The sequence below is a fragment of the Leptonotus elevatus genome, chromosome 11, assembly GCF_054856555.1.
Source record: "Leptonotus elevatus isolate MCC_2025b chromosome 11, RoL_Lele_1.0, whole genome shotgun sequence".
Classification (NCBI taxonomy): domain Eukaryota; kingdom Metazoa; phylum Chordata; class Actinopteri; order Syngnathiformes; family Syngnathidae; genus Leptonotus; species Leptonotus elevatus.
The window spans coordinates 8,596,714-8,609,091 of NC_141249.1; the positions used below are offsets into that span (position 1 = coordinate 8,596,714).

The following is a 12,378-nucleotide window of genomic DNA, read 5'->3' on the forward strand; positions in this document are numbered from 1 at the left end:
AAGGCACAACAAGAGATACATTTAAGGGGCAAAAGATGGAAAAAATAGTTATAGCAAAAAATATGTTAAAAACCAGTTTGACAACAATTTAGCTATGGGCAGAAGAACAGTTTAATGCAGTGCATGCCAGAGCGAGGGGGTTTGAGTTAATCTCTGTCCCCAACAATTCATGGCTCTGCCTGCAAGGGATGCATTTTACATCCAAGCAACAACTCACAGCTACATTTTAAAAAGCCCACCAGTGAGTGAATAGATAAGCTGGGTATTTTATTGTCCCTAATGGGATATTTGGCCTGCAGTCAAGCTTGTAACACAATGGACTTACAATAAACAAAGAATAGGCAAGCATGCAATTTAAGAGAAATGAAACAATGGAAATAGCCAAGAGACAACATCACCAAGCAGGAGTGGTGAAGCTGGAGATGAAGTGTCTATCTATAACACTTACGGAAGTTTACGATTTGTGGAATAAAAAATAAAAAAAACTTCAAGGTGTTTGACTTAGCATGTGGTTGCCAGAAGGTACAGTCTGAACTAGATCTGTGCAGACTTCATTACCCCTTGAGCAGGTTTGTAATGTAGATACCCAGGATAGGATGGAGACCAATAACTGCTTTACTGACCTCCTACTCAAGGTCATTCGGCCGGGAAACGGCTTATGACACTGGAGCAGAATATGCTGGCGTGAGGTCTTGCCCTAGCAATGCCTTATCACCCATGTTTGCAGCCAGTACTAAATAAATGCCATGTCCTGCCTATGACACATTGAGTTTTTGCTATTAATATGGAACATACAGCCAAGAGAGAAATAAAAAGTACCTCAGCTATGGAATCTATTTGTGATACCAGCAGTGGAAGAGATTCTTTTTTTTTTGCATTCCTATAAAAAGCCCCACTTCCTAAATCCTAACAAGGGTTATAAACCAGTTCTAGTGATCCACTCCCTAAGCCGAATATAACTATAACTACTACTAACCTATAACTAAATCTATGTTGTGTCTTCATTTTTGTGTCTCCTCCAGAGGGTACCCCGATTCGAGGTAAGACGTTTAAGCATCACAGTGAAACAATATAAATATAACCTAAAATACCTTAGCCTCATACATAACTATATATAACCAGATCTCTCACAAAACCATCCTAACGACTAAATAGGGTGATAATTCTGTTGGTGCCCCGTAAAGAAAAAAAACAACATAACATTAATATTGCTGTGTCATCTATGTTTGTATTCTGTGTGATGTCTGTGTTAAACATGCCCATTCACCAATGTTCCTCCACCTCTGTGTCTTGTGTGCATTTTCACATTGTCATGAAAAAATATGAGACGGTTAAACTTTTATTTTGGGTGGTTGTTGGTCTGATGATGTTTAGGGAGGCAAATGGGTAAGGAGGTCTTCTTAGGCCGAGCTAATGAATACTGTAAAATGGCAAGCTTTGTGACCCCTTTTTCCCCTCATCTTCTTGCTTTGATATCCTTCTCATCCTTCTGGTCTTAGCTCGAGCCGAAAGACACTCATATAATGTTAATAAGCAAGTTGCATTACAGAAATTTGCATTTATTCCCCCCTGTCACAGAGCTTCTTACAAAGATGAACCTAGCAATGCCCGTGGGTGTGATGGCTTCTGTTTAAAAACGAAGCTTGTACTTCATATTTTTACTTATGTGAGATGGTGGAAATCAAAGCAGAAAATGGAATAACAGCGTAATATATTAGAAAATGTTTACATAAAATTATTGTCCACCAGATTTCTACTGTGATTCAATGTGTTTAATGCGAATTTTTTTGTGTTTCGTTAATCAGGTAAGTAACTAACGGTATGTCATGTGCCTTTTGTGAATGGTTATGGATACATTGACAGGTCACAACATTATGACCTTTTTTTTGTGTGTGTGAGACTTTCGGATAGAGCTCTTGTAGCAAGTGGTCATAAGGTTGTGATTGGCCAGTAAACTGTGTCTTGAAACTCAACTTGAAGTTCATTTTGACACTTTGTTCCATTAAATTTGTACTTGAACCAAGCCTAACCCAGCCAAGTCTGCAATAGCGTAAGCGTTTACGAAGGTCTCACTCATCAAACTGTGACAAACAAGCTGGGCTGATGTATGTATTTAGACACAGTCCCAGGTGTAGTATAAATAAGTCTTTAGAAATAAACCAATATGAAAAATGTCTTTAAAAAAAACATTCCACTTCAAACAAAGCAACATTGGTCTAGGATAAGACCTAAGCGGAAGGTGGAAAACTGGAGTAGTCACACTCCCGACCTGTGTCATCACTGATTTTATGAGTGCCACCAGATAGGCACAGACAACAATGGCATCACACATTGGCCTCACTCTAGTTTGGCAACAATGTAGTGACCTTAGGGTGGTGGCAGAGCGTACCTGAGTGACAACCGTAATACCCTCAATACAAAGAACTGCAGGTCCTGCTACCATGTGATCACGCAAGTGTCTTTTCCGCTGTGTCATTTTAAAGCAAGTTCCGAACAGAAACCTTAATTTTTCTGATGTTTGTCCAGGTAACCATTTACCTTATCATCAACCGTATTGGCAATCTGCACAATTGTGAAACTATGCAGGATAAGAACGCCACTCTTATCATTGAGGACTCTGAACTAAATGTAGCAGCTGGGGTAAGCTCCTAGCCCATGTCAAGACATTGAACAGGACAAGCCTGTTTCTAATTCTTCGTTTCAAAATATTTTTGCAATATTTTACATAATATATTACCTTCATATGTTCATCTCTGCAGCAAAACTGCTGTATTTGAAAGGTACAAGTGCTTGTCCACTTGATTACAGTTGGTTTTCAATCAAATGTGTGTTGCGATGCAGTGAGTAGTGTTTGCGTGAGAAGGGAGAGAGGAAACGGAGAGAATAGAATGCCCCTGGCAAGCCTGACTGGCCTCAGAGCAAGAATTAGGGAGTGAGACTGGGCCAGTTATTTTGTTGATTGCCTACAGAAATCAATCAAGGCTTGCTGGAGCAAACTAATTGAATTACACAAGTGGGTCTGGCAGGGGGGGTTCAATTGGCAAAGCTGCTGCAAAATAGTGACAGGGTGGGCAAACCATAACTTGGGGCACTTTACACAATTAATCACTCATGCCTCAACCCATCCTTCCCCTCCGATTTTTCTTCTCTTGTCTGTCTTTTCTAGTTGTGGCCTCAATCTTTTCATTGTTTTTGTCTAACAAAGCGCAGGACATAAAACATGAGGAATTGTACAATTACCAGTAACCAAATTTAGAAACAACAAACTTAACCTATTCCTTGACCAATTGAAATATGTGAAAGTGAAATACATGTATGTTTCCAGCAAGCTTTGCAAGACTTGGCCCTCAAAAATGATAAATTCTGCATTTCACTCACTTCATTCCACTTGAGTGGTCCTCAACCTTTGATATTGGATTCTTTTTATAAAGGATCCCTGTTGAGCAGGGTTGCTGCCACTGCATGGAAAAATACTCATTGGCCATTTTAAATCAAATTGATCCTGCATGACAGCTGGTAAACATGGGCAGTGCAACTTACCAGGTGTTCTACAAAGCTGGAATTGTAGCCATTTGTTTCTGGTGATTAACACATTTTTAATTTTGAAGAAGGGTCCGTTAGACAGGCCAAATCGACTTGACAGTAGAATGAGGCAGGGCGAGAGAGTACTGCAGTTGCATACTAGGGAGCTGTAGCTAAATGTGAGAGTGTAGAAATAAGTATTATGTCAATATTTAAACATTTGTATAGAGTTAGCTGCTCTAATTTCTGCAGGTAGGGTATTCTAGGGTACTGGACCCTGAATTGATAATGCTCTAAAACCTGCTTACTTCTTTTTTTGCTCTCAGTCACTAATGGCGAGCAGATTGTAAGCATAAGGAACAAGATGGAACATAAGATACCATCAAGAAAGCACGATAGGAAGGCAATAAGCCATGTAATGTTTTCTGAGTGTTGTGTGCTAAGGCTTTGATACCCATCCAGGTTTCAAGGTGATCTAGCAGTATATTATGATGGATGGTATCATAGACAGCTCTGAGGTCAAGCAATAATACTATTTGATGAGGCGTGAGTGTCCATAGCTAATAAACAGCCATTTGCCATGTTTGTCATGTGATTGTGCTATGATTTGAAGGGGAGATTTGACACCGGTTTATAGTTGAAAGGTAGAGTTTGCAGTCTGTTAGCAAGATTTGAACATAGTCTCATTTCACTCCTTGAAAGTAGCCTCATGGTGGGGCCAGATAGGCATGCTTTTCACAAAAGATCATTTAAATAATCTACTACCAGCTCATACAAATATTTTCAACATATATGACAAAAGTGTTGTTTGTGCGTTTTTTTCCCCCCATTACAAACCCTATCTTTAAATAAGGTTCTCATCACTGCTGTCTTAAAAGCTATAGATAGAGTGCCAGAAAAAAATAATGTTTTCTTTTTTTGTATTACAACAAACTATCAATCTGTGCCTCATGTGGGACGTTAAGTTTTGGTCCCACTGTGAGTGAGGGCGTAGGTCTCCTTAGTATTTGTTTTTATTCCTAATGGTGGTACAGTTTCAAGGTACCAGGTTACAGAGAGCCACACCAAAATTGTCTGTGCAGTTTCAATAAGACCTACATGAGAAGTAAAGGAAGCAATTGCTCTGTTCATATTTCATACATCACAGTAGTAGTTAAAGCATTAATGTTATGGCTATAGCATTGATTGCGGTCGGAGAAACGGCAGCGGGCCAAGACCTCAAATTTTATAATGTAGTGGTCACACATAGCAGTGATATATGGGAGAACCATTACATTGGAGGTTGTGAAGTACCGAGTGCAAAATTGAAAATATTACCATTATTATGGGCTGGTTGGGGAGGCTTAACATAAAAGGTGTGTCCTAAAAGTTCCAGGACTGGTGGCACAAAAAATATATTTCAATATGGACCATATGATCAACCATCACATCGACACCGAGATCTTGTGGAATTTGCTTTGTTCAGTGTGTGAGAATAGGCAAGAGTTTTGGCAGGACAACTTGTGGCTGCTTTACCATGGTAGTATGCCTGATTCTATCGCCCTGAGCATCTGTCAGTTCCTGGCCAATTTAGACATCGCCATGCTGCAGCAACTTCCCAAACTCACCCTATCTGTATCCATGCAATTTCTTTCCCAAGCTCAAGAGTGTTATCAAGGGGACCCGTTTTAAAGACATCAATATGGCCGTGACGACGAAGCTGCAGAGGATCCCGGGAGAATCCTTGTAGCAGTGCAGTAAGGCGTGGCAGAGAGAGCTTGGAAAGTGCGTTAGACTCCAGGGGAATTACTTCTAAGGGGAAAGTCGTAGTTTGTGGTTTGGATTTGAAATAGAGTTTTTGTGACACCAAGTGTTGAGACTTTTCTGACACACCTGATTCACTACAGGAGCATAGAATGGCACCATAAACTGCTTTTGATGGCCGTGTAATTCTTACCAGTGAATGCTCATGTTGTGAACATGGTGCATGTTTTAATGTGCCCGTGAAGGATACATTTCTTCAATTATTGCAGCCCTGTAGTTCTGCTTGAAATGAGTTGGCACAATGCTAGTATATTATGAAATTGAAATTATGCTGGGGAGGACAAAACACATCAGCTAAAATAAAATGGTAAAAGCAAGATGATTCTGAATTTGAAGTCCATGAAGGTAGAATGAAAAAAAAAATATATTTTTTTTTTTAACTGCCATTTTAAGAGATTAACAGATCCAAGATGGCCAATATAAGAAAGTTGTGCTTTGCCACACAACAAATCTTCACTGACAAATTTGATCCACAGTAAGGAGCTTAGGTCAAATGTCACACTGGCACACACATTTAAAATAATAATAATAATAATCTTGTGTTTTTCAAAAGTAGATTGTTCAGGTGAAACATGTTTTTTTTTTAATGATTCACATTAATATTGACATTTTGTGAGAACAGACAGCAACATTGTTTTTAAGTTACATTCTTGGGTCAAGTTTGTACATAGGGAAAACGTAGGATCCGGCTGCATCACTTGCTAACACAAGCCAGATCGTGTGTGTACCTATTCCTTCTGAGTATGCAGTATCTTGAAATAGACTAAAGTTATCCCTGTGCTGTTCTCCCTCCCTTTTACTGTCTCCTCTAGCATTCACTGGCTAGCCTCTAAAACATTAATTTATGCTACATCTTGTTTTATTTTATAGGAAATGAATGCTTTTGTCTTTCCGTTGTAATAGTAGTTTGAGGTGAATGCAAAAAAATGTCAGACCCTGTTTGAGCTTGTTATGCATATGTCAAACATCTTGCTGAATTTTAGAGAGAGGGTAAAATAAGTGTCAAACTGACAGACTATACTCATTTGTGTTGCTTGTCTTTCTTGATGCCTCTTTCTCCAACAGCAGCACCACTTTCACACTTGAAATAAAAAGTAGAAAAGTATGTAATTTAAAAGACAGTCAAAAATTGTTTTCTTAGACCCACTGGGAAAAAGCGGCCAGCCAGCATCATGAAGTGCTTTAATGCGGAATCTTTCACGTTCACTGAGCTCTCAACAAAGAGGAATTTCATACTGAATTCACCTTTTACACTAGGGATGAATTATTGATAATTTTCTAATTTAAATTGTGGATTCAGATGACACATTTTTCCTTTCTTTTTTGGCTGTGCTGCTGACTGACCCGAGATCTATTGTGTCAACTGTTTTACACGTAGAGCACATGCCGTCTCCCTACCATTCTGCCAAGCTCATCATCATGTTGTAACGTTAACATGATTTGAAATGGCTTCATCAGAAACAGAGGCGGAGTTAGGGGCTTAAACAGCATGTCAGTCATTTGGGAGTGTTTTTTGGTTTGATGCTGCAGACATTAAAGATTCCAAGTGTTTTAATTTCTCCGTATTTTGTTGTGGGCATTTGCCATATGTTCGGTTGTTATGGATAAGTCGAAAATGTTGGGCATATGATGTGCCTAGAGCTGTACCATATAACGATGCGCATCATAGTGTGCTATAAAAGCGTTACCCGTAAGGTATACACCTCTATCGTTTGTTATTTGGACGTGGTGTTATTGTTAGCTCTGTCACTAGTATCCAAGCTGGTAACACAACAGTCACCTTTCTATCATGTCATTCTTTTGCCTCACTCTCAAGGTATGACCATTCAACCCATGCTAAATCCAACTGTTACATCATTTTAATGTAACAGTTGAATTTCGCGTAAAATGATTAAGACTAACCAATACTGCCATATAATTTTAAGGATATTGTGATATATATATCGTTTTTGTGATGAAAAATTGTGGCCATATCGCACAGCACTATTTGGGCAATTGTTAAAATTGTGTTGAACTTTCTAGTACATATATAGTCAAATTTAAGAGAATCTAATTTCATAGAAAACAAATATGTTGCTGTGATTTTTTTCTCAAAGAGCAATCTGACATTCTTAAATAAAAAAAGGAATGCAAACAATCTTGAAGTGTGTATTAATAAGAAAATTTGTAATTTCCTACCATGTTTGTAAATGCGCATTGTGAATATTGCACTGAAGCTTGATTTGAAATTGTCAATCAAATTCACATCACAGCATCTGCCAGAAAAGTCACAAATACATATTTTCAAATTCATTTAGCCTTACTTTATGCAAAAATTGGAGCTGACTCACTCTGCTTTTCTGGGAATTCATAAATGAACCAATAAAAACATTTAACCAGGCAGGTAAACAAATCAAACAAATTTGATGAAATTTTAACCGATTAATATTAATGTGCTTTTTAAAATCTGAGGTAAAAAATTGTATCATTGAAAAACATCTTGATACTGTTGTATAAATAATTATGCAAACTTGATGTAAAATTGCTGTTAATTTATAGGCTCGTGGTGGCATAAACTATTTTGGCAGTAGGTTAATACATTTGTTAAGCACTGTAAAAAAAGAAAAATAGTATAAAAACAACTGGAAGGCCCCCGTGGAATACATTCTTGTTGTCTGTAACCATTTTAATAATACTACTAGCTAATATTTATCGGAAAAACATGCATGCAATGGGGATGTATGAAAATGAAATTGCTTTTGGTGGATATTAGGATTGCTCGGCCTTGGTGGAGGTCTTAGTGCCTTTGTAGTTTTGACTGTACTTATCTCGGGTACAGTATATCCCAAAGCATTCTGGGTGGTGGCTGGTACACTGATGCTTCTTGGATCAACACTAATGAGCTGCGTTGCAGCATTTGTCAGGGAAGCCTCGGCTGCAATCTGTTTGCTGAACCAGCCAGAAGCACTAATGATATCATCAGGACATACCGTCAACTGTGCTCTAATACAGAATGATGTGACGCCCGTTGTTTCACCTCCCCCTCCACGCGCCCCCTCTTTCATGCTGTACCTAAGTGTTAGGTGGAGTTCACTTGCACATTGGAAAGATAGAATCTTTAATCAGATAACATATAGCTGGCTCGTTATAGAATAAGCCCCTGCGGATGTTACGCTATCTAAAATGTAGGAATGCCTGTGAATTTATTTATATTTACATAGAGTAAATCACCCATGGGTTACATGAGAATCTACTGTACTCTACCTTGCCACAACATAATATTGTGTTTATATTTTTATGATTTTTTTAGATATATAAATTGCCATGTTTGTAATTATTGAAATTGTAGAATTGTAAAGTTTATGACAATTATACAGTTAGAAAATAAATTCCCATATCTCTAGTGTCTCCCTTTGCGAGAGGGATATGCAAAATGTTTTGTTTTAATCCCTTTTAGTTAACACTATCATCTGTTTATCTTTGTAGTCAATAGCTTTCTCGAGATTTGCATTATTACTTTGTCCAACTGCTACCAACAAATTTGGTGTGATGGATTCAGCCCCCTGTTTTATTTATTAAATTTGTTCCTTTTTATCTGTGTATAGCGAATGCTGGAGGGGATGATGGTTTGTCATGGTGAACTGCATTAGCACTGCAGAGAGAAGCACATCTAAATGAAATAGTCTGGAGTGTTCCATGATTGCCCCCGTTTAGAGAATTTTCTGACTTCTTCATGCAGTGTTACCCATAAAAAAAAAACACTAATCACCACCCTCTTTCCTTTTTCTCTTTTTCTGTCTGTCTCTTCCTTTCATTCTGCTTGTTTTTTTCTGGATATTGTTGCTTCCAGGTGCCTTGCAGATCGAGAACAGCGAGGAGACAGACCAAGGAAAGTACGAGTGTGTGGCGTCTAATTTGGAAGGCGTCCGCTACTCGTCCCCTGCTAACCTTTATGTGAGAGGTAGGGAGAATACGAGCGTTAGACCAAAAAAGTCCGCACAATCCACTTTTAGTGTCATTACTGTTGATCTTAACGAATGATAATTGCTTTCCTTCTAGCGCTTGCTCTATTTTATTCAGCTAGTATAAATATTTTAGCACTGATAATATTGCCTGCCCGTTGTGTAAATGAATGTGCACTCTAAAAGCCAATTGTGAAATATACAGTCATTTCTGAAATATACAGTCATTTGACCAACTGATGTTTTTCTGTATTATGATGTAACACTTCATTTTGTGTCTTCCAATGCCATGCCCAACTCGCTTGGACGGAAATGCATAGCACAAGAGGCCGTATGTCTTTGTTGTACCGGTTGACAGACACTTTTTTAACTTTAATTGTGCATTCAAACACATGTGGAAGTTGCTTAGTTTTGTGTTATTTTCAGGTACTGGAGCACAACGGTAAGTCTGGATTTTGATTGAGTGAAGAAGGATTAGTCGCTACCAATCAAAATCTCGAACGTGAATGACAGTTAACACAGTGAGCACCACTGTTATGTAACGGGCATTTCCCGTCATGTGTGTGACATTTTCAAAACAATTATTTTGTTAATCCGGGCTTCAAACTGAGGCGATAATTGAGACCTTATAAATGATAGGATAATTATTGTGTCTTAGGCTAGCACTGTCAGCATATCGTAAGTAGTTTAGCGTTTTCACTTCCCTTTTCAGAGATACTGAGGCAAATGTGCTGCGTCACGTGTGTGACGCCATGTGTGATTTGCCTCAATATCTTTAAAAAGGGAATTGAAAAAGCTACACTACTGACAAAACTAACCTAAGACACAATAAATATTCTATAATTTATATGGTCTCAAGCTTGAAGCCCGGAAGAACAACTAAATTGTTGTGAGAATGTCACGCACGTGACATGGGAATTGGCCCATGTTATAATTTTCTGGAGCTTAATCCCACAAAAATGCCTCATCTTATGTTATATAATATTTACATGGTCATACATTTAGTAGTCCTTTCGGTCAGCAAAGCTATGAAAAAGAATCGGTCTCAGAGGACACATGCAATATGGACAAAAGCCATCACTGGACCACTAATGTAAAAAGACAATGACTCCCTGTTTAGTGAGGTTTAATAAATTGAAGCAGATGCACTTTCACCATGTATTATTTATATGGCACATATTAAATAAAGATGCCTCGGTGTCTACTCAGTTTGTTCCTTCTGCTGTGTACCAAATAACTTTGTTCCCAATAAATAATTCACTAGTCTGACATTATAAATTGGGTCAGGGCTGTTATTTGTACTTACTATTACTATTGCATCACCACAATAAGCAAAAAGTGGTGAAAAGAGGCAATATGATGCTGTAAAACTCATCATATAATAATAATAATAATAATAATAATAATAATAATAACGATGCATCAGATTTATATAACACTTTTCTAGACACTCAAAAAAACTTTACAATGGAATTGATACATTATTCATGCACTCACACATTCACACTGTGGTGGCAGGCTGCCAGTGTGCGCCTACGGCCCCTCCGACCACCACAAACATTCGCACCTTCCATACATCAGTGTGAGTAGCACTGGGGGCAATGTGTGTAAAGTGCCTTGCCCAAGGACACAACGACACATAACGTCCGTCTCCCTGAGCCACGGCCTCTAGTCGCTCATGCAATTAATGCAATTAATAACAAATTACAGTCAACTATTACATAATAATGGGAACATTTGGTACAGCCTTGGGATTTATTAAAAGAGTCCTTGATAGGGAGACAACAAAAAGCAGCGTTAAATGAATAATTTGTGCAGTTTACATGAACACTGGCTCCATCAGCATGCCTTTAGAGTCCACAAAGGTCATAATTATTTGGGTGCTCTCACGCTCCTATGTGTAATACACTTGAATGGTGTCCACCTTTTGTCTGTTTTCAGTTAACTTTTGTCAATCGATTCTGATATGTGATGTTGACAATGTTTTTGTTCACAAAGTGCACCTGAGATTAGCAGCTGTAGAGAGACACATTTCTAAGGATAAAACACTCATCCTTAAATTATTATAGTGTCAAAATGATGTGCCGAATAGAAAGATATAATGATTCCTCGTTAAAAAAAAAAAATGTCTTGAACTGCAGCTTCTAACTTCAGCTCAAACGTGTCTATTTTATTTTCAATCGCTCATTAGTTTTTCCTTATTTTGTCTTTATTTAACTTCCTTCTCTAACAAAAGCAGAATTCGCCATCAGCGGAGGCACTCTGTGGTCAGAAGGAGCTTTTGAAACTAAATTATAATACGCATGATCTTTACTCCAGTGGTGCCTCACCACTTTTTTTCTTTCTTATCGGCAACAATGAATGATCTTGATTGTTTTAGTTTATTTATTAAATATGACATTTATTCAAGGGGGTGGGCAGGCACGTGTTCTTTCAAAATGGGTGTCACCAGTAGCAGGGACAGTGTGGGAGAAACGAGGGCAAAGGGATTTAGTTAAGCAAAGGGAAATGTAGCTGCAGCTAAACACCTTGAGGTGGCTTTTTTTACTCTCTCTGTGTTTCCCCTATTTTTCTCTTCTCCTCATGTCATTGTGTTCTGCATCAACCCCTTTACATCCCTCAGAGCTTCGAGAAGGTTGGTGTGTTTTTTCTTTTTTACTTTAATGAACCCACAATTGAGGAAAAAGAAATCTAGTTAGATTTGCCTATTACATAGCTCAATTCATTTCTAAATTAAATAAATGATAATCCAGTCAATCCAAACTGCTAAATTAATTTTAAAGAAGTTTTCTTCTACATTTCCAAGGAAGAAATGATGAAATAAAACCTGACTCGTTCGGGTTTTGTTAATTTACTTTTATGTTTGCATTGTGGGGCCTTTTCTCGTTTTGCATCCTCTGGTATTGCTTCTGCACCAAAAGGCTTTCTTGCATGTGTTGTCATGGAAACCCAGCACGTGAAAATAACATGTTGCACGATGGAAGAATGTAACTGCGCTTGCATGCCTGTCCAGAACCCCTTTGGCCGAATTGGTCTTTTTTTTATGCTTTCTGTGTGTTTTGTTCCATTTTATCCTTTCCTTGTTTTTTCTAAAAGTCTTTCCCCCAAACAA

General features: G+C 38.2%; 1 protein-coding gene across 12 annotated transcripts in view; it reads left to right on the forward strand.

The window, feature by feature from the left end:
• ptprsa (protein tyrosine phosphatase receptor type Sa) overlaps positions 1-12,378 on the forward strand; it is a 230,770-nt gene that overhangs the window by 143,994 nt on the left and 74,398 nt on the right. For 7 of the 12 annotated variants that reach the window (XM_086088834.1, XM_086088833.1, XM_086088839.1 and 4 more), the window contains 2 exons: positions 9,155-9,265; positions 11,890-11,901. In XM_086088834.1, coding sequence (XP_085944960.1) covers positions 9,155-9,265; positions 11,890-11,901 — 123 coding nt within the window. The remainder of the gene's footprint in view (positions 1-9,154; positions 9,266-11,889; positions 11,902-12,378) is intronic. The other 5 variants (XM_086088836.1, XM_086088842.1, XM_086088838.1 and 2 more) reach the window with 1 other exon arrangement.